At 35.9% G+C, this 22,128-nt stretch overlaps 1 protein-coding gene across 1 annotated transcript in view; it reads right to left on the reverse strand.

The window, feature by feature from the left end:
• Positions 1-22,128, reverse strand: part of WDFY3 (WD repeat and FYVE domain containing 3) — a 316,134-nt gene that overhangs the window by 243,496 nt on the left and 50,510 nt on the right. The window contains exon 2 of the mRNA XM_051965853.1: positions 14,805-15,014. Coding sequence (XP_051821813.1) covers positions 14,805-15,014 — 210 coding nt within the window. The remainder of the gene's footprint in view (positions 1-14,804; positions 15,015-22,128) is intronic.

Raw genomic sequence — 22,128 nt, forward strand, 5'->3', positions numbered from 1 at the left:
TGGATGGCATGGTACTGGCTGATGAGGATTTGTGTTTTCTTGTTAATTGTTAGGCCAGAGGAGGGGAGGATTCTGGGAAGATGGCAGAATAGGTTGGTAAATTTCAAGCACTCCAGATTTCCCCCACAAATAGAACAAATTTGTTCACCTCAGGGTGAACACAGAGTGGTGAAAAATGAAGACGGCTTGGGGTAGAATAGGGGACCTCCTGAAACAACCTGAGAAGATCTGAAGAAAGAATAGAAAAAATCCAAAGAAAGACTAGGATGGGATTAATCCATGTGAAGTACAAATACTTCCAAGTTATCTCCACAGAAATATCAAGTGAGGGTGAGCTGGGTGTGGCTGGAGCCTCAGCAGGAACCATATGGAGGGCTGAGTCCAGAAAGACTGAGGGAGCCTTGGCTAATTGGGAATGCCAGGCCAGCTGTGCTGCTGAGACTCTGCCCCAGGCAAGAAGGAACCAGCACCCAGTGAGTGCAGAAGCAAGGGGGCAGGGGCACAGCTGGCTGAGGACTCTTGCAGGAGGGTGGAGCTCTTGGTTTGGGGTTCCTGGTCAAAGGGAAGAGCTGAAGTGAAGGCAAAGATACCATGTCCCCCACCCTAGAATTACAAATGCTTACACTAATACCTTTTATTTAAAAAAAAAAAGAACTGGCAAAGAAGAACCCCCCATAGAAACATTCTATGGAAATAGGGAAGACTGGAGTTCATCTTCAGAAGAGGACACTGAAATTAAAAAAAGCTTCTACCCCAAAGAGTAATATAAAATGGCTCCTTGCCCAGAGAGAATTTATAGAAGAATTCAAAAAAGAATTTAAAAATCAAATGAGAGACAATGAGAAAAAACTAAAAATAAAATAAAATAAAAAAACAAGGAAAATAAGATAATGGGGAAAAAAATTAACCAACTAGAAAAGAAGATACAAAGTCTCAAAGATAAAAATAATTCTTTGAAAATTTGAATTGAGCAAGGGGAAGCCAGTGAAGCTATGCGACACCAAAAAGTAACAAAATAGATTATAAAGAATGAAAAAATTGGACAGAATATGAAAAATCTTATAATAAAAACAACAGATTTGGAGAACAGATCAAGAAGAAAAAGTCTAAGAAAAATTGGTCTGCCTGAAAGTTGTGAGCAAAAAAGGGACCTTAACACAAAAATGCAAAAAAGAATCCAAGAAAATTGTCCTGGAGTAACAGAATATGAGGAGATAGTAGAAATAGAAAAAATACACTGATCACCACTTCAAGGAGATCCTTTGTGAAAAACATATAAGAATATTATTGCTAAGTTTCAAAAAACCCCAGATCAAAGAGAAAATTTTGCAAGAAACAAGGAAAAAAAAATTCAAAAACCCTAGAGCTATAATTAGAATTGTTCAGAACTTATCAGTAGCTATAATAAAAATCTGAAGGTCCTGGAATCACATCTACTAAAAATCAAAAGAACTAGATCTGCACCCAAAAATACCATATCCAGCAATATTATCTATAATATTGAATGAGAAAAAAAATGGACATTCAACAAACTTACAGATTTTCAGGACTTTCTATCAACAAAACCTAAATTTAATAGAAAATTTAACATGTAAGAGCCAATACCAAAGATCAACTTCAAGGAATACAACATGGACAAATTTTTTATGTTTTTTTTTTTTAAACATGGGATATGTATAAGATATGTTTAAGATTGACATCAACAACAGGGTAGCTCAAAAGAAAGACTGGGACAAAGTTAAAGTAAAAATAGTAATTATGTTATACAATGAGGTGCAAAGGAAGAATAGATGGAGGCATTAGAGGGGGAGGAGGGCTAGTAGTTCTGAAAAGTTACTCAAATAGGAATGGGTTAAATAGGCAACACTACATATATACAATAAAGGTTATAGCACCTTCCAAAGTCTATAAAGAAATAAAGAGGAAAGGATGAACAGATGGGGAAGCAAAGGGTAAGAGAAGACGAGGGATCCATGGATGGGGGAGATTAAGTAATAGTAAACCAAGTTAAGAGTAGAATTAAAGCAGAGTCAGCAGACATAGGAAAAACATGTGTGTGTAGAGGAGGAGAATTGTGTATGTGCTTATATATGTATATATCTACAGTATATATACATAAATATATCCTTTCTTAACTATAGCCTGCTTGGAGATGGTGGAAGAGACAAAAGGGCGGAAAAATAATACAGTAAAACAGGTGCACAGCAGAGAAGAAAAGAACAATTTATAATGAAGATGGAAATGGACACTCATAAATATAATTTCTTCTACACACACACACACACACTCTCTTTCATGAACTGGTAATTTATTGTTATATATTTTGAATTCTTTCTGATATTCTGCTGGGCACATGACAATGTTCTCTTTGTTTTATATCCCTTCGGGTTTCTTTTTTTTTTTTTTTAATAAAATACATTAAAAAAAAAAAAAAAAAACTTGTTAAGTCACAATTAGCCACATAAAACTGATCCACGCTTTATTGGATCTCAGCTTCAGAGGCTATTTCGAGTGCACAATCATCTGCAAACAAAGAATCATGCACCAATATTTACTCCATTTTAGTTCTGACTTGTAGCCTTTTGAAGTTGAAGAATCTACCAGAACTGTGGTAGCTGACCTTGATGTTGTATTCATCCTCAATGAAGGCATTTAATAACATGATTGAAAACATCATGCTAAAAAGCATGGGAACAAGCCCACAGTTTTGTTTCACTCCACTGGTGACAGGGAAAGCATGAAAGTACAATCCATTATCCAGTACATGGAGAAGCACGCCATCATGAAATTGCTATGCAATATTGATGAACTTTTGTGGGCAACCAAATTTTGACGTAATTTCCCAAAAGTCCTTACAACTGACAGCAGCAAAGGCCTTGGATCTATACATATTGTGCACAGATCTCTGTTCTGCTTCTGGAATTTCTTCTGGAGTTGTTGGGCAGCAAATACCATATTCACTGTTTCTCAGACTCTCCTGAATCCATACTCACTCAGTTAGATGATCTATTAAGGAGTACTCTGGCAATAATTTTGACAGCAATGACTAAGAGAGAGACTACCCTGTGATTGTCAGAGGACACTCTATTCCATTAACCTTTATAGAGGTAGATAACAGAGGCATCCTTCAACTTCTGGAGAATAACCATCTCTTGCCACACAGCCTGGAAAAATTTATTCAGCTTTTATATGAGCACTGGACACACACACTTACACACCTTACAAATCTCAGCTAGAATAGAATCAGTTTTGCCACATGAAGAGTCTAATGGCATTCAAAAATTCTTCAGTTGGAACTTCAGCTAGAATGGGACTGACTTCAACCAGAGGTAAATGGTATGTGTCTTCGGTGTTTATGATGGTCCATTGAAAACACTATAGAAGTGTTTGGCCCATCTTTCTAAAATCATATTCTTATCACTCATCAGTGTGGCTCCAAAAGCACTGAGTAGCAGAAAATGTATCAGTCTTTAGCCCATAAATAACTTTCAGGGCATCATAAAAAATTTGGATTGCTACTATCAGCACAAATTTCATCTGCCTGAGTGAAGAATCCTGCATTTCTCTCTAAGCTTTATTTGTACTTCACTTTTGATGGAATTAAATGTTGCCTTCTTAGAGATGGATGAACAATCATACTGATATATCCTGTGGAGTTCTCATTTTCCATTTAGTATTTTCTGAATTTCCCCATCATTTCCATCAAACCAGCCTTGATGTTCACAAGTGTTCTGACCCAGATGAGCAAATGCAGTGCTGTACACCAAATCTCTGAAAGCTGCACACTCTTTTTCCTCTCCCCTGTTGCCAAATGTGTGTTGGCTCAATTTTCCCTCCAAGTTAGCAACAAACTGTTCCTACTCAGAGAAATACTCTAAATTGTTAGCATTAATTCTTCTGGTTTTTTGTTTGGTTGGTTGGTTTTGCATCTTTTTTTTTTTTTGGTCTCAAGGTCACTGCTTTTGTTGAATGTAAATAATTAGTAAGTCCATGATCTGTTCAGCATTTTATATCACAAATTGCCTTTGTTGTTCTTACATCCAGTGAATCTCTTCTCCTTACAACCACATAGTCTATTACACATGAATGTTTACTGCAAGGATGCATCCATGAAGTTTTACTGCATTTAGGTAAACTAAAGACTGTATTTGTGATGAGATTCACAAGTCTGTTGCTGTCTCCAACACCATTCTTCCCAAGAACTTTCTGCATATCTGGTAGTGTTAAGCTTCTTCTAGCATTACAGTCACCCAGTATGTATTATAAGCTTGTCTTTTTTTTTGAAATGTTGGGCAAGTCATGAGCTGGAAAAGGAAATGGCAAACCACTCCAATCTTTGCCCCAAAAATCCCTAATGGAGTAAGAAAGAGTGGGACAGAAGAGTGAAACACTGAATAAGAGCAACAAGGAGGAAATGCATACCATGAATGACAGACAGTATTAAGATATAAAGGTAGAATTTTGGAATGGGTATGTGAAGAACAAAAAGAAAATCACTTTGAGTAAACCACAAAGTACAAGAGGGTATATGTCTGATGAGGAAGAAAGAGGTTGGGAATATGGGAAAATAAGAGTTTACCTTTGAGAGGCAATAGGGAGCCACTGTGTTTATGGTAAAATCTGTACTTAAAGAAAAAATCAGTTTGGCAGCAGTGTGGAGAATGAACTAGAGGGAGTAAAGATTTGCAGCACCAAGACTGATTGAAAAGCTCTTGAAATAATCTAAGATGATAGATGATAAAGACTGAATTCGGGTGATAACTAGGAAAGATAGAATTACTAGAATGTCATAGAGATGTAAATGACAAAGTCTAGCAATCGACTGAATACGTGAGATGAAGGAGAATGAGGAATAGAAAATAATGTTATATACTTAGAACACTTAAGATAGTGGCACTCTAAATAATAATTGGAAAGTTTGGGAGATAGCTCGGCTCAATGGGGTGGAGAGGGAAGAGAATGAAATCTATTTGGGGATTTTGGGTGTGAGCAGTCTCTAGAACATCCAATTTGAAATATCCAATAAAGCAACTGATGGACAGTAGGCAAATTCAGGAGAGAAATTTGGACTAAATATATATATTTGGGAGTTATACAGATAGAGATGATAGTTAAGCTCATAGAAGCTGATGAGAAGAAAGCAGGCTTCATGGCAGAGTTTACATCCATGAAAATATATAGGATGATAACCTGAAGAGATAGTAGGCTCCAATGCATTTTTTTTTTAAATGATGTGTGAGACTTGGGCATACTGATAGCAAAAGGGAAAGAACAAGCTAATAAGAAGCTAAAAATTATTCAAAACATGGGATCAAGTGCACATGTTAAAGGGTTAACCTTGGCAAGAAGAAGGGAAATCTGGAGAAAAGGAAAGAATAAGCGATTATATCAAAAAGTCTGCAAATCAGAGATTCAGAAAGGTGTACCTTTAGGGAACAAGACTGGGAATCATATAGTTGATAGTGTTGGACCTGGAATCAGGAAAACCCAAGTTCAAATTTTACTCAGATGTACTAGTTGTTTGAGCCTGGGCAGGTAATTTAACCTGTATATCTCAGTTTCCTATCTGTAAAATGGGAATAATAATATCAGCTATCTCCCAGAGTTGTTGCAAGGATCAAATGAAGAGTAATAGTTATAAAGTAGTTTGAAAACCTTAAAAGCACTATAAATGGTAGCTCTTATTATTGCCTTGTGGATTTTTGTTTTTTCTTTGTGTGACAGCATGATTATACTCTTGTTTTAATGGATTCAATTGATCAATTTTATCCCAGCCTCTCATTTGGATCCTTTTAGTTTTTAAATTAAATGTTTATTCTTATCCAATCTATTGCCCTTTTTGGTTTTAAGGAACTATATTTAATCTGGGCACATTTAAAATTATGAAAATTGGGTTTGCATTTTCTTGTATTTGACTAGTTTTTTTTCTTTAATTAAGATTTTTGCTGCTGTTCATTTCCTTTTTTAAGTCAATACTTTTTCCTTATGATGATTTTTGTCTAATCCACTTTGATGTAACCTTATTCCCATAGCGTTTTTCTTCCCCTCACTCTTCCTTTCCTTTCTCTGATATCAATCTTTTCCCTAGTTTTAGAATTTTAATTAACTCATTGATTTTTCTTCAGTTTAAGTTATCTCATTATTTTTTATCTCTTTATTATCGCCTCATTTAAAATGCTCTATCCTGTTCTCCTGTACTAACCTAATTTGTTTATATTTTTCCCCCTTTTCCACATCTTTTTTCTAAGAAACTGCAAATTTATAAATATCAAGCTTGGCTCCAAAATAGAAATATGAGAAGACACCTTCCCCCACCACTAACTCCAATAGAGAAGTGCAGAGCGGAGGAGGTTCAAGTGTGCAGAATGTTTCATCAGATTTGTTCAATCTGCTGAATGGTTTCTACAAGCCTTTTTTTCCTCTTCTTCCTCATTTTTTTCTTTGTAACCAGGGATGGCATCCTGAAAGGGGTTTAAAAGGGAAATGCAGGCTATGCAGAAGCAAAAGATAATAATAGACATCTCTATTTTAAAAAGAGAACTACACCATATAAAAAAGGAATGCCTTGTTAAAGTAAGGACATGGTAGCAGTTAACTAAGATGAATCTGTCTTATACCTAGTTAGCATGGTTGATTTCTTTCAGTTCCCTTCTAATGGATATATACTTATTAAAACAAAACTTTTTTTTTTTTTGGGCTGAGGCAATTGGGGTTAAGTAACTTGCTCAGGGTCACACAGTCACACAGGTAGGAAGTGTTAAGTATCTGAGACCAGATTTGACTCAGGTCCTCCTGACTTCAGGGCTGGTGCTCTAACCAATGCACTACCTAGCTGTCCCAAAACAAAACATTATCTTATAATAATCTAATTCATTCAGAACTTTTCCTATCTTATTTGTAATTCAGTTAATCTTACATCTCTATATAGCAAACCAAGAACAAGAAGTAAAATCGACCTCTTTGGAATCAAAATAGGAAACAAAATTCTACCAGAGGCCAGAACTAAAAACCCCAAATTGGAAAGCAACTCATATTATTTATATGCACATTCCCTAACACGTTTATATAAAAAGAAAGATCACATGTCTGAGACCATTTAAAATTAGAAAAAATTGTCTGGAAGTCTCATAAGACTTCAAAGTATTACTGTATTATAGCCAAGTATGATAATTATTACTCAAATTGAATCATCAAGGAATAGTTACTTATGCTTATTTGATTACTTCTGCTTAAAAATGTGAGCAGTTATAAAATAAATTTTAGAAGGATTTCTATTCAAAATGGTTAAAACAAAGCTCTAGTTATTTAAGCATCTCACTGAACATTGAGAAAATTCAATCATCCTGAACAACTTGTTCTTCCACACTGACAGATAACATAAGTTTTACCACAGTAATACTTTAAAGAAATTAATATCCCAGGGACAGAGCCAAGTTGGAGAATAGAGGCAGCACCGAGCCAAGTTCACCCCACATTCCTCCACAAATAACCTTAAAATGATGCCTCAAATTGAATTCTGGAGTGACAAAGTCAAAAAAGGAAATCAGAGTGAAACATTCTTCTAGTCCAAGACAACTTAGGAAGTTGGTAGAAGAGATCACACAGGGTTGGAAGCTGAGCTGGAGCCCCCATAAATGCCACATCAGTGGCAGGACAAGGGGGCAGTAACAGAAGCAACTGCAGCTTTAGGAGCTTAGCAACGGCTCAGAAAGAAATTCGAGGGGACTCCAGTTTCCAAGCAATGGACAAAGGATCAGAATCTGTTTGGAAACTCCCCAAACTTTGTGACTTAATTGTGACTTAAATATACTTTTAAGTCACAATTTAAGGCAGAAAACAGCAATTTCAGTCCCAAGGGAGCAGAGTCTTTGGGAAGTAATACTGCTTTCAGTCAAAAGGAATCAGGGATCCTGAAAAGCAACTATCAGTTTTGTTCCCAAGAATCAGGAGTCCAAAGTAAGCCCCAAAAGGTAGAACAGGAGCATAGTAACAACACCTCTTACCAAACTCAGAAGAAGACAGTGTCAAAACAAAAGTTTTAACTCCAAGGAATATTGTAGACAAATTCTGGAGCTCCAAGTTCAAAGGGAAGATACTTCAACAGCCAGAAAGAAACCATTCAAAGATCATGGAGTCAGGATCACACAAGATTTATTAGCTATCATATTAAAGAAGCAGAGTGTTTGGAATGTATGTATGTATGTATGTATTTTGCAGAGGCAAATGAGGTTAAGTGACTTGCCCAGGGTCACACAGCTAGGAAGTGTTAACTGTCTGAGAGCAGATTTGGAACTCAGGTCCTGACTTCAGGGCTGGTCCTCTATCCACTGCACCACGTAGCTGCCGCTTGTTTGGAATATTTTATTCCAAAAGGCAAAGGAACTAGGATGACAACCCAGAATAAGTTACTTAACAAAACTGGGTATAATCTTTCAAAGGAAAAAAATGGATTTGTAATGAAGTAGAAGACTTTCAAGCATTGCTGATGAAAAGACCAGAACTAAATAGAAAATTTGACTTAAACACAAGACTCAAGAGAAGCATAAAAAGGTAAATATGATAAGAGAAATCATGGGACTCAATAAAATTTAAACTGTTTACTTTACTATATATGGGAAGATGTACATTTGACTTCAAAGAACTCTATTGTTACTGGCTCAAATAGGAAGTAACATACATATTCAGTGGGGGTATAGACATCTATCTTACCTTGCAGGAAAGGTAATGGGGTATGGGAAATATGGGAGGGTGATAAAAGAGAGGGCATATTGGGGAGGAAGTGGTCAGTAGCAAAACACTTTTGAAGAGGGACAGGGTAAAAGGAGAGAGAATAAATGAAGGAAATACAATTAGCAATAGTAATTGCAAAAACATTTTCAAAGCAAATTTCTCTGATGGAATATTATTGTTCTCTGGAAAATGATAAACAGGATGCTGGGCGGGGGGAGGGGGAAGGAGGAAGGGGAGGAGAAAACCTGGAAAGTCCTCTATGAACAAAGTGAAATGTACTATATACAAAGTAATAGCAACATTCTGGGATGATTATCTGTAAATTACTTTATAATTCTCAGTAGTACAATCATCCACAATTACTCTGAAGGACTTATGATGAAAAACCCTATCCATATCCAGAAAAGGAACCGATTGTGCCTGAATACAGATCAAAATATTCTTTATTTCTCTCGATATATTTTTAACTTAATTTTTCCTGAGGGTTTTTATTTTCATTAGGATAAGAGATCTTTCAGAACTTGATTTGTTTTGCATAACTTCACATGTGATTTCTTAATTGTGGGTAGGAATAAGAGAGAGAACCTAAAATTCAAATGTTAAAAAAAAAAAATGTTTTGAATGTAACTGAGGGAAAACATTTAATTAATTAATTGAGATTTAAAAAAAAATAACTATCATTATTAGGGCAATTAGAAGGATTCTGCATAGACAGAGATGGGATCAGTTATGTTGGGATGATATTTACCAAAAAAATCTTTTTTTTTTTTTTTTGGATGGTCCAGAAAGAGGGACTAGGAAAAGGAAAGGAAGAATGAGGAAAAATATCTCACATAAAAGAGGTGCATAATCAAAAGCATTTATGGTAGAATGGAAAATGGATGTGGGTGAGAATGGGCAATTCTTGAATCTCATTTTTATCTAAAGATTCAAAGACGAAAATATCTATATGTACATTCAACTGGTACAGAATTCTATCTTATACAATAGGGAAATAGAAGGGGAAGGGAATAAGAAAAGGGGGGTAAGGAAAACAGTGGTAAGAAGCAAAACAGATTTCAGAGGAGGTTCAAGATAAAAAAGAGAGATGAAGAGAAGAAAATGGCAAAGAGGGACATACACAATTAGTAATAATAACTATGAATGTAAATGGGATGAAATAAACCATAAAATGGAAGCTGGTGGCAAAATGCATTAGAAACCAGAATCCAAAAATATGGTTTTTTAACAAGAAACAATTTTGAAACAGAGATCCAGTTATGTTAAAATAAGAAGTGGGTGCAGAATGTATTATGCTTCAGCTGAAGCAAAAATAAATAAATAAAATTTTGAAAAGCAGAGGTAGCAATGATGATCTCACACAAAGCAAAAGCAAAAATAGACCTAGTATACCACAGACAATGAAGAAATCTCAATACTAAACATATATGCACCAAATGGCAAAGTATACAGATTCTTAAAGAAAAAGTTAAATGAATTACAAGAACTATCTATACTAGTTGGGGACTTCAATTTTCCCCTATCAAAGTTAAGTAAATCTAACCATAAAATAAATAAGAAAGACATTAAGGAGATGAATAAAATCTTTAAAAGTTCTGGAAAAAAATGAATGGGAATAGCTTTAACTCAGCTATACATGATGCCTTCATAAAAACTGACCATGTTTATAGTAGGACATTAAAAACCTCACAAATGCAGAAATATTAAAGGTACTTTTTTTTTTTTTTTTGCTGAGGCAATTGGGGTTAAGTGACTTGCTCAGGGTCACACAAGTAGGAAGTATTAAGTGTCAGATCTGACTTGAACTCAGATCCTCCTCTCTTCAGGGTTGGTGCTCTATCCACTATGCCATCTAGCTGTCCCCAAATGTATTCTTTTAAAATAATTTTTTAAAATTACATTCAATAAAGGGCTATGGAAGCATACATTAAAAATCAATTGGAAACTAAAATCCTAAAAAAAATGAGTGTCAAAGAACAAACAAAATAAAATATAATAATAAATTAACATAAATGAAATAATAAATATATAATAAAGAATATAAAATAAAAGAAACAGAATCTCAAAAATGAAAAAGGTAAATTCACTACCACTGAAGATATAACTAAAGCAATTATTAGGACCTATTTTATCCAATATTCCAATAAAACTAATAGCCTAATGGAAATGGATGAATATTTACATCCCCAGATTAATAAAAGAGGAAAAAGAATATTTAAATAACTCCATCTTAGAAAAAGAAATTGAACAAACTATAAATAAGTTCCTAAAGAAAAAAATCTCTAGGACCAGAGAAATTTACAAGTGAATTCTACCAAACTATTTAGACAATTAATCCCAATACTATTCAAACTATTTGAAAAAAATAGAAAACTACAAATTAATTTCCTTAAATGATATGGGTGTAAAATTTTTAAATAAAATTCTAGAGAATAAATTATAACAATATATAACAAAGATCATACAGTATGATCAGGTAAGATTTATATCAGCAATGCAGGGCTGATTCAATATTAGGAAAATCAGGAGCTTAAATAACTATGTCATTAATTCTACCAGACTCAGATTCAGTTTTCTCAACAATTCTTATAAAATAGACAAGAACCAACAAATGTTTATCAAGTACCTCGTATGTGCCAAGCACTATGATAAGCACTGGAGATACAAAATAAGAAAACAAAGACAATTTATGTTCTCAAACTGTTTAGTATCGAATAAGGGAAAGACAATATACAAATGAAGTTGTAAAAAGGGAGTAAACTACCAAAGAGTGTTCTTAAAGTAAAAAACCAAGGACAGAAAGCAGTGGGAAATGAAAAGTTGCCTGGAAATTCTGAGCTTTTTATAAAGGGAAGCTTTAGGAGGAATTTGTTGTTCCACTCTCTAGCCTTCTAATCAGAGGGAGAAAGCAACTGAGAATACAGATCTGTTGATAAGATTTCTGGGAATTAAGTTATCCTAGGAGGAAAGAAGACATTACTGACTATACCTAAAGGACTATAAAATTGTGCATGCCTTTTGATCCAGAGAAAAGGATTCACAATTGCAAAAATGTTTGTAGCAGCCCTTTTTGTAGTGGCCAGGAATTAGAAACTAAATGGATGCCCATCAATTGGAGAATGGATAAATATGTTAATTATTTATACCCCTTCTATTCCTTTTACTTGAATTCCAAGAAAGAGGAGGGACCCACACCCATTCCATTTTGGACAGCTTTAATTGCTTTGAAGCTCATTCTGATATCAAGCCTAAAGTTATCACTTTATAATGTATACTATTGGTATTGCCTTCAAGAGTTAAAAAGAACAAGTCTACTTCTTCCTCCAAAGCCAGCTCTTCACAAACTATTTGCATGTTATATCCTCTCCAATGAATATTTACTTCTCTAAATCTTTCCTTTTACTGAAAGTATTAGTAATATCATTATATTACAATTGTAAACTTAAAAACTGACCAATAAAAATATTTCAATATACAAAAAAGATTTTAAAAAACAAGTTACGGTTTATAAATGTAACGGAATGTTATTATTCTATAAGAAATGATGAGCAGTATTATTGCTCTGTAAGGAATGACCAGCAGGATGAATACAGAGAAGCTTGGAGAGACCTACATGGACTGATGCTAAGTGAGATGAGCAGAACCAGGAGATCATTATACACTTCGACAACGATATTGTATGAGGATGTATTCTGATGGAAGTGGATTTCTATGACAAAGAGACCTAACTGAGTTTCAATGGATAAATGATGGACAGAGACAGCTACACCCAGAGAAGGAACACTGGGAAACGAATGTGAACTATCTGCATTTTTGATTTTCTTCCGGAGTTATTTTTACCTTCTGAATCCAATTCTCCCTGTGCAACAGGAGAACTGTTCAGTTCTGCAAATATGTATTATATCTAGGATATACTGCAACATACTAAACATATATAGGACTGCTTGCCATCTTGGGAGGGGTGGGGGTGGAGGGAGGGAGGGGAAAAAAAAACGAAACATAAGCGAGTGCAAGGGATAATGTTGTAAAAAATTATCCTGGCATGGATTCTGTCAATACAAAGTTATTATTAAATAAAATAAAATTTAAATTAAAAAAAATGATGAACAGGCTAGTTTCAGAAAAGTCTGAAAACATGAACTGAAACTGAGTGAAGCGAGCAGAACCAAGAAAATATTGTACAGCAAAATTATGCAATGATCAACTAAGAATATACTTAACCAAACAAGGGTTAGAAGCAAATATAAAAGATAAAACAAATGACTACACAAAACTAAGAAGCTTCTGTATGAACAAAATTATGCATTTAGGATTAAGCAGGGAAAAGGTAAAAATGGAAAAAAAAACTTAGCAAATTTCTCATAAGTAAATATATACAAAAATTAACATATAATACATTATATACGCATATAACATAAACATATATAAGGTATACATAAACAATTAACAGGTAATATGTAAGACCAAAAGTCATTCCCCAATAGATAAGTGGTCAAAGAAACAAACTGTTTTCAAAAGAAGAATGGCAAACTTTTAATAATTATAAAAAAGAATGGTCCAAATCATCAAAATAAGAGAAATGCAAATCAAAACAACACTGAAGTTTGGCCTCATATCCAGTAAAACAATAGAAACAAAAGATGGGGCATAGTTAACATTGGAAGGGTTCTACAAGTCAAGCATACCAGTGTTTCCATGGTGGAGCTGGTACAACCATTTTACTAAGCAACTTGGAATTATACAGATAAAGGGACTAAAATGCTCACACTCTTTGACCCAAAAGTTCCATTATTAGGCTTATACTCTAAGGAGGACATTGTTAAGAAGAAAGTTCCTTTAAAAAAAATTAATAATAGCTTTTTATTTTTCAAAATACACACAAAGATAGTTTTCAATTCATCCTTGTACAACCTTGTGTTCCAAATTTTCTCTTCCCTTCCCCTAGACAACGGGTAATCCTATATAGGTTAGATGTGCAATTGAAGAAGAAATGTTCCTTTTGTAGAAAAAGAAAATGTATTGTTCCATTCCTTTGTGTCAGAGGAAGAGGAAGTTAGAAGGGAGAAGGGTCCAGAGTGGACTATTGCAAATACCGTCAAATTTTTTCAGGCCATTTTTGCCTGTTTCTTTTTCCTTTCTCCTTTGTTCATTTTTACAAATTATGTATTATAAGGAATGGCTCTCTGGGAAGGGGAAGCATATAATGAAAAATTTTAATATAACAAGAAAAAATTATTAAAAAAAAGATTATGCCAAGATAAAGAAGATTCAAAGTTCTTGATGATATTAATGGAACACGGCTAAATCAGAACTCATATTTCATCCCAAATCATCTTCTCTTCTGAAATTCCCTGTTACTTTGAAGGGCACCAACCTTCCCCAAGTCACCCATGTACCAAGGTACTATCCTTGGTGCTTCACTTTCCTTCTCTCCACATATTTAATCCACTGCAAAATCATTCTACCTCAACTACATCTCTTGCATACAACTAATTCTCTCTGCTTCCACAGTGGCAACTATGGTCTAAGCCCTCATCACCTCTTCAAGTCTCTCTGTATTCCATTCTATCCATCACTCTGCTGCCTAGGTGTGGAGGTCTGAGCAGGTCATTACTCTGCTCAGTGAACTCCAGGTCCTCTCCATTTGCTCCCTAAAAATAATGTTCTCCGGCATTTATAGTTCTTTTTACCCTGGCTCCTTCCAATATTTCCAGTCTTCCAACTGTATTCTCATCCACACATGGAGTTCCTCCAGTGCAACATTTCCTCCCATCTCTCTGCCTCTGTTTTTCAGTCATGTCTGACTTTCCATGACCCTTTTGGGGGTTTTCCTGGCAAAGACAGTAAAGTAGTTTGCCATTTCCTTCACCAGCTCATTTTACAAATGAACAATGGCATGGCCAAGATCACACCGCTAGTGTGTGAGGCCAGATCTGAACTCAGTCAGCTGAGTACTCCTAATTCCAGGCTCAGGACTCCATGCACCCCCGCTGCCCTGCCTCTGTATGCCTGGAACGCTCTGGCCCTCCCCACTCTACTCTTAGCGTTCTTGGCGTTTGGTGTTTTATACTCACCCTATTAAACACAGGTAACATCATATAAAGTTTTTCTTCTTGTTCTTTCTGAGTCATATGCCGAGGAGGATGGCAGAGTTCAGTAAAGAGGCGCCGAAGGTGCATCAGTCCTAAAGCATTGTCCTGTGGGCTGCACTCTTCCTGGCGAGGCCGGCCCATAATCCTCTTCACCATATTCATCTTGGCCAGTTTATAAAAATCACCAGAATCCTGAAAGAACAAATTAAATAAAATTAAGCTGAAACAAATAGTCACCTCAAAAAATAAATTAGTCATAGTGAAAATATAAAAGATTTTCTGCCAGATATACACAACTTGTCCCACCTAATTACAGTTGATACAGTTGATCAACAAGTGTTTATGAAGAACTGATAACATTCTAAGTTCTTTTCCTTCAATTAAAAGAGAAAGAAAAAGAGCAAAAACTACTTATGAGAAAATTGCACAAAAGCAGTATTATGACAGGTTATGAACTACAGCAAAGAAAACTATACTACTCGAGTCTATATTACTGGGTCTCTGTTGACTTTGTCAAAATTTTAAAATTAAAAAAAAAACCCTCTTTAAATTTTACACTATTGCATTAAAAACCTATGTGAAACAAAGATCTGTGGACAATATTTTTTTTACTGCTAACACATCTTCCAATTTCTAAGAATAACTGTCTAGAAAAAAAAACCCTGACAAATCCATTCAAATAAAGAAAGCTTGAAATTGAGTCCATTAATAAGAATTTGTCTCAGAAGTTAGTTGCTTTTTAAAAAGCAATCCCATTAGGAAACATTTTCTCAGAATCGCAGAATTTTAGAATTGGAATACATTCCAAAAGAAATTTCCACTATAGCACACCTGACAAGTAGCCATACAAGTAAAGTTTATAACAAAAGGGAACCTCTCACTCCCTTTCCCTCCTAGTAATTCTGTTAGTATAGATATTTCTCTTATCAATCAATCTCTAGCTCTTGGTTCTTTCCCCAAGAACTCTCAGAATCTCTACTGTACTTCAGGTGAGTCTTTTAAATCTCTCCAGTCCTCATCATTAAAATGAGGGAATTACATCAGGTAACCTATGAGGTCCTTTCTGGTCTAAATTATATTACAGAGACAATCTTTTCTTGTCTCCTATTTTTAAAGAGGCAGACTGTGAAGTATTATTTCCTCTCTCCTTTTTTTACTTCAAAACTCTTAATGACACCTCCAGTATCATCTCCTTTGCTCCTCTAATGCAGAGGTCCTTCCCCCCTCCCCCAACAAGGCTCACCCCCTCTGACTGGACCCTTTGCTCCTAAAGTCCTGCCTAGGTCTGACCCACATCCTTAAAAGTTTTCCTTTACAATTCAGACCAGTCCAATGGTCTTGTGATGAAGACAGCAATCTAAAATCTAAGAGAAGACTGTGGGAACTGAGTGTGGTTCACAAAATAGCATTCTCACTTTTTATTTTTCTTTGCTTACATTTTATTTTCTCTCATTTTTTTCTGATTTTTCTTGTGCAGCAAGGTAATTGTATAAATATGTATGCATATATTGGATTTAACATACATTTCTACCATGTTTAACAAAATATATTGGACTACTTAATATCTAGGGGAGGGAGTGAAGGGATTAAAAACTGGAACACAAGGTTTTGCAAAGATTAATGTTGAAGAACTATTCATGCATATGTTTCGAAAAATAAAAAAGCTTTAATAAAGAAAAAAAGAAAAAAACTTCTTCCTTTAATACAGTCATTCCCTCAAGCCTATTAAAGACAAACTCCAACTCATCTTTTTGCTTGTCTCCTTCTACCCAACAGAGAAGGATCGGACATCACCAACAACTGCCATCTCTTGCAAGAGACAGGAGGCAGCATGTACCAGTCCGTCTGACTCATCACCACCCCAATCTTGACTGTCATCTCTCTTTGGTCTATGATGGGGACAGTCCAGGAAACTGTACCAACAGCCTTAGGAATAGCAGTTATTCCAGCCCAGCGTCCTTGGCCATCTTGAGAAGCCATCCCCAAGGTGATGCAACATGGACACTCTTCTTCCTGCACATACGACGGCCATTGCTACTAAAGACCCAGAAAATAAAATTCTTGCCACCCAAGGCCTTGGCCCTATCAAACAGCCCAACATCAGATACTTATGATTTTATCAAAATAAAATGACATTAAAAAAGAGGCATATACTTCTGCTTAAAAGCTGTACCCAAACATCTAATCTGCAGCTGAAACATTCTCTATGCGTTATCTCCCCTAGGAGGGTAAGAGCTCTGAGAGAACAGAGATTGTCTAGTTTTTCAATTCTTATCCCCAAGATTTAGCTCAAGGCTTTATATAAAGCAAGTGCTTAATAAATGCTTTATTTATTTATTCACATATATATCAGCATAATTGCTGCTGATAATTGAATCCAAAGGAGTTGATGAGATAAAACACACAATAGTATAAGTACGAGGGGGGAAAAAAAAAGGAGAGTGGGGGGGCCAGTACAGACACTTGGACATAACATAGGCTGAGAACTGGTTATCAAAGGGCAGTTAGGGAGCTTGGGCAGCCAGGATGAGAACACAGAACAATGTGTCACCAAAAACCCAGAGAAGAAATATTCAGGAGCTGAGCAATAGTGCAGTGAAATGATACACATTTTTATGACCAAGAAAAAGGTAACAGATTTAAAAATGAGTAAGTCACTGATAATTTGGAGAAAACAAAGTCTGATGAAAGTGAGGAAGAGAAAAAGAGAACCCCCCCCCAAAAAAAGATTTTTTTTTCAAGTACAGAGAATTTTCTCAAGAAGTGTGATCAATGTAAGAGTCAAAGTTAGAGGAAATCACCACTGAAATGAGAGGTTTTTTAAAAGACAGGGAAGACATGAGCCTGTTTGCAAGCACAAAGAAGGAGCTGCTCATCTAAAAGGTATCTGAACAGAAGATAAAGAAGAATGACAATAGAGGAAATCTGAAAAAAATCAAAAAGAATAAAATTTAAAAGTCTATGCAGAATTGTAACCTTTGGACCGAATGAAAGAGGAGACAGTGAGCAAAGTGAAGCATTGGAAAGGCAAGGGAGCCTTCAATCTATAGTCTCATCTTTTAGGGTAAAATATAGGAAATTGAATATTTGTGACAACTAGCTGGGAAGGTGGGGTAGGATGCTGGGAAAAGCTTCAGAAAAGATGAAGATACAGAGGGGCCACTGAGGAGAGGAGAGTTACCAAATTGAATAATCTTCAACATGTATAACAAAGTTCCCTATTATGTAAGCTAGACATGGAGAAGAGAGAAGATTGTGAGCAATTCACTGAAATTACTTAAGAAGGAAGGGACATGTCCACAGATGGTCACCAGGATCTGAATTGGATTAGAAATATGTATATTATGTGAACCTCAAAGAAAGAGATAGTGTTTTAGTGAAAATGAGAGAGACAGAGAGACAGTATGAGAGCGCCTGGAAATGACATTAGGAAGCAAAGAATATTCCAGCTTCCCTACCAGGATCAAAAAAGGAAAGGTAGGAAGTTTAAAGACAAAGCGTTGAGGAAAGTGGTGATATGAAAAGGGCACCACACCTCAATGAAGACCAGAAAATCAAAGAAGAAATGAAGACATTTAAGATCATAACTCTGCTCATTTTTTAGTACATATTCCACAGGGCAAAGACAAAACCCTCCATCTCTCAGTTTCAGGCATTTTCTCTGGCTGTCATCCATGCCTGGAATGTTCTCCCTCCTTATTTATATTTACTTGCTTCCCTGAATTCTTTCAAGTTCCAACTAAAATTCTATCTTCTACAGGAAGCCTTTCCCAAGCCCTACCAAGCCCTCTAGAATCCCAAGGCATTCTAATGCCTTCCCTCTACTAATAATTCCCTATTTCCCCTGAATATAGGTTGTTTATATATATTTATGTGCTTGTTATCTTTCCCATTAGACTGTGAGCTCCTTAAGAGGAAAAACTATCTTTTGCTTCTTTTTGTAACCACTTAGCACAATGCCTGGAACATAGTAGACACTTAATAAATGTCTACTGATTGACTGACAAAGAGTATAAATCTGAAATAGGACTTCTCCATATCTTTTTCAGTAGTCTTTTCAACTTAAAGATGCCTAAACCTTATGATACTTTCTTTTAATTCTAGTTTTTTGGCCTAAAACATCATTTCATGAAGTATCTGGATCATGTGAGCTCACTTCTCTCCAAGATCTGTTCCTCCTTCTCTAGACTTTTATTCATCAACCACCTCACCTCCCACAAACCCTCTTTCCTCAACTGTTTGTCAAGTCCCCTTTCTATATTATATTCTCCCGTCAGAACACAAACTTTATAAGGATAGGGACTGGGTTTTGTTTTATTTGGGGATTTTTTGCTTATTTGTATCTCAAAACTTAGCACTGTGCCTGGCATAAAATAAGTGCTTAATAAATGTTTTTACTATGTTGTCAAAATGATGTAAACTGTGTCCTCTTTAACCTTTGGGGGCCCCCAAAATTGCGTCCCCCTTTGGGGGGGAATTCCTGAGTCTCAAACTCTCCCAGACCCTGGGAGGGGCCACAACCTTCCCAAGATAAATAATCTCATTCAATTGGAAATCTTGGCTGGGGCATAGTCAACATCCTCCATTGAATGGCTCAAATTCCCAGTTGAGTAATCTCATTCTCTCAGAGGGGATCTCTTACCTAAATTCTCCCACCTCATCATAACTAACAAGGGCCATTTCCAGTCTTCCTGAGCTCTATCTTGCTATTGGACCTAGATGACTCTGAAGCCCTGGCTCACTTAAATCCAATTTACTTACTACTCATAAGATCATCTTTCTAATATAGTCTTCTTTAAGAATGAAGGACAAACAACATCATCTATATAACAATAAAATGTTACTCTGATATTTTTAATAATGTATTTAAATGATCAACTGTAACTGGCATCATTAAGATTTTACATTATCTTTAAAAAGGTATAAATCCTTTAAAGTCAATAATAAAAGGGTTAAAACAAACAAACAAAAAAAAACCCCACTAATATTTATCATTGTTTAACACATTGCTCATCGAGAAATTCAAAAATAACTAAAGCACAAAAGTTAAGTCAAATATTATTCTAAATGGCTAATAAATACCTAAAACTTTTTTCTCCATTTTCTGCTTTGAATTGGGGGGGAGAAGGGAGGAGAAGAGAATGGAGAAGAAGGGGAAGGAAAAAAAAAAAAAAGAAAAAGCCATACACTCCCAAAAATGAAACAACATCTCAGCATTTTAATTTTTATTTGAAAAGTTTGAAATACCATATATTATAACTGTGGTAAAGTGGAATAGTAAAAAGGATATTTAATCACTATATTTGCCCTTTTCACCCTACTAATTGTTTCAATCTCCATTTCTATCAGCTGCCCCACCTAACTTCCAGAGAACAGATGCTCTCTCCCAGGATTAGCTATTCACTTCTAAATTCATCTTCATGTGGCTAACTCAAACCTTTACTGAAATCACTTCCCTCAGCTTTCTCTCCCCTCAGATGGAATTATGTAAACCAAGATCTTTTGGGGAAAAATAATGTTACCTTGGCGGGGTGGATACTCCCAAACCCTGGGAAAGCATATCTTCCCAAACAAGCCCTTCCCAAGTTAAATGGCTTCATTTAATTGGAGATCTTGGTCAAATCATCCTCCATTGATCTTTTGGGGTGGCCCGGATCCCCTCTAGGAAATTCCCAGACTGGGAAAAAGCCTTCAAAATTATTTTATTCAATTGGAGTTCTCTTATCTGATGGTCCTTTATTGATTACTTGAGTCAGCTCCCAGCCCCAGGCCAAGATGTATCCCATGTAATCATGACTTGTCAATCCATCTCTTGCCAAACTTCTAATGAGGAGTTCTGCCTGCTAAGAGAGCTCCTTCTTAGCGAACAATAAACTTTGCTTTTCTGCCATTCAGTCTTTTTGGGTTTGAGAAGAGATCTTCGTCCTTTACCCCAAATGAATTTTGGGGGTGACTCTTTGAGGGGGGGAAATGACGAGAGGAGCCCCGAAACTCTCTCTCTTTCTGACTTGGGGGGGGGGGGAGAGGTACCACCAGGTAGAAACTCCTTGAGACTTTCCTTGAACCCGTCCCTTTCCAAAAGACTCGCCCCAGAAAATCAAGACAAGTAGTTTCATTCTGTTAGACCAGTACACACCCCCTCCCCCCCACTGACAACATTCACTACCCATTACGCCCTCTATTGATCTGAAAATTAGGCTAGGACTACTCATTCAATTCAAAGATTCTCTATTCTGATTTCAACTCAAACTGCCCCAGCCTCTAGCCAAAGTTTTAATTATAAAAAGAGGCAACTGGGCTCATTTCTTACAGAAAGGCCAAAGCAGGAATCATGCCAGGCCAAGGGACCTCCCTTGGCATAACTGCCTGCGAGGACCCCCTGCCCGCTGAGAAGGCATTCTCTTTTCAGCATTAACCTCTCTTTGTCTCTCTCACACATTTCCCTAACAGGTCTATACCCCTCTTTACCTCTTTGTTGGGATTTCTCTGCTAGATGGTTTCTCTGCTAGGACTTCTCTGCTAGACCTTTACTTCCCTGTTGGGAACTTGCCACTAAGGAAGTCAGCCTCCTAGCAGAAAGCTTTGCTGGGCCAATACACTTCTTTTGCCAGTCTAACTTTTTGGGTTTGTAAATTCTTTTACGAAGGACCTGCGCTGACCAGAAGGGGTTCCCACAACTTTCTGCCCTGCGCCAAACCTCATCATTCTTTCACAATGGACCTGTGTCGACCAGAGGGGATTCCCCACTTCAATTCTCACACCTAAACATTAAGAATATGATTACTTTGTTCAGATATAGATTCATCTGACAAAGATAGATAAAATGAAATTAAGGATCTGAAGAGAAGGTTAGAAAATTTTTGTTATGAAAAAATTACTGGCAATTAGTGAATGGGAATATTAAGAGCATGCTGATTTTTCAGCTTAGCACAGAACCTTTACTAAATCTGACCATGTGCCAGGGTATGAATGCTTGAATGCAAGTGTTACAAATTAATAAATATTGTTTCAAAAAAAGTAAATAGAATGTTAGCAAAAATATATTTTTGTTTACTTTATTTAGGTGGGATTGACCAGGGCTAAATATGAAATATTAAACATTAGGAAAACTACACATGCAAAAAATCATTTTGCTCTTTTTTTTTAAATAATAAAATTCAACTTTTGGTTTAATATGCTGAGACAAAAGGCTGTAGGACAACCCATTTTTCCCACATAAACCCCACAAATGACTGCAAAAAGCAATGATAAAGTAAACCAAAGGAAAAGAAAATTAAATTCCTCCATCCAATCCAGAATAGCAAAA

The sequence above is a fragment of the Antechinus flavipes genome, chromosome 6 (genome assembly GCF_016432865.1).
Source record: "Antechinus flavipes isolate AdamAnt ecotype Samford, QLD, Australia chromosome 6, AdamAnt_v2, whole genome shotgun sequence".
Taxonomy (NCBI): Eukaryota; Metazoa; Chordata; class Mammalia; order Dasyuromorphia; family Dasyuridae; genus Antechinus; species Antechinus flavipes.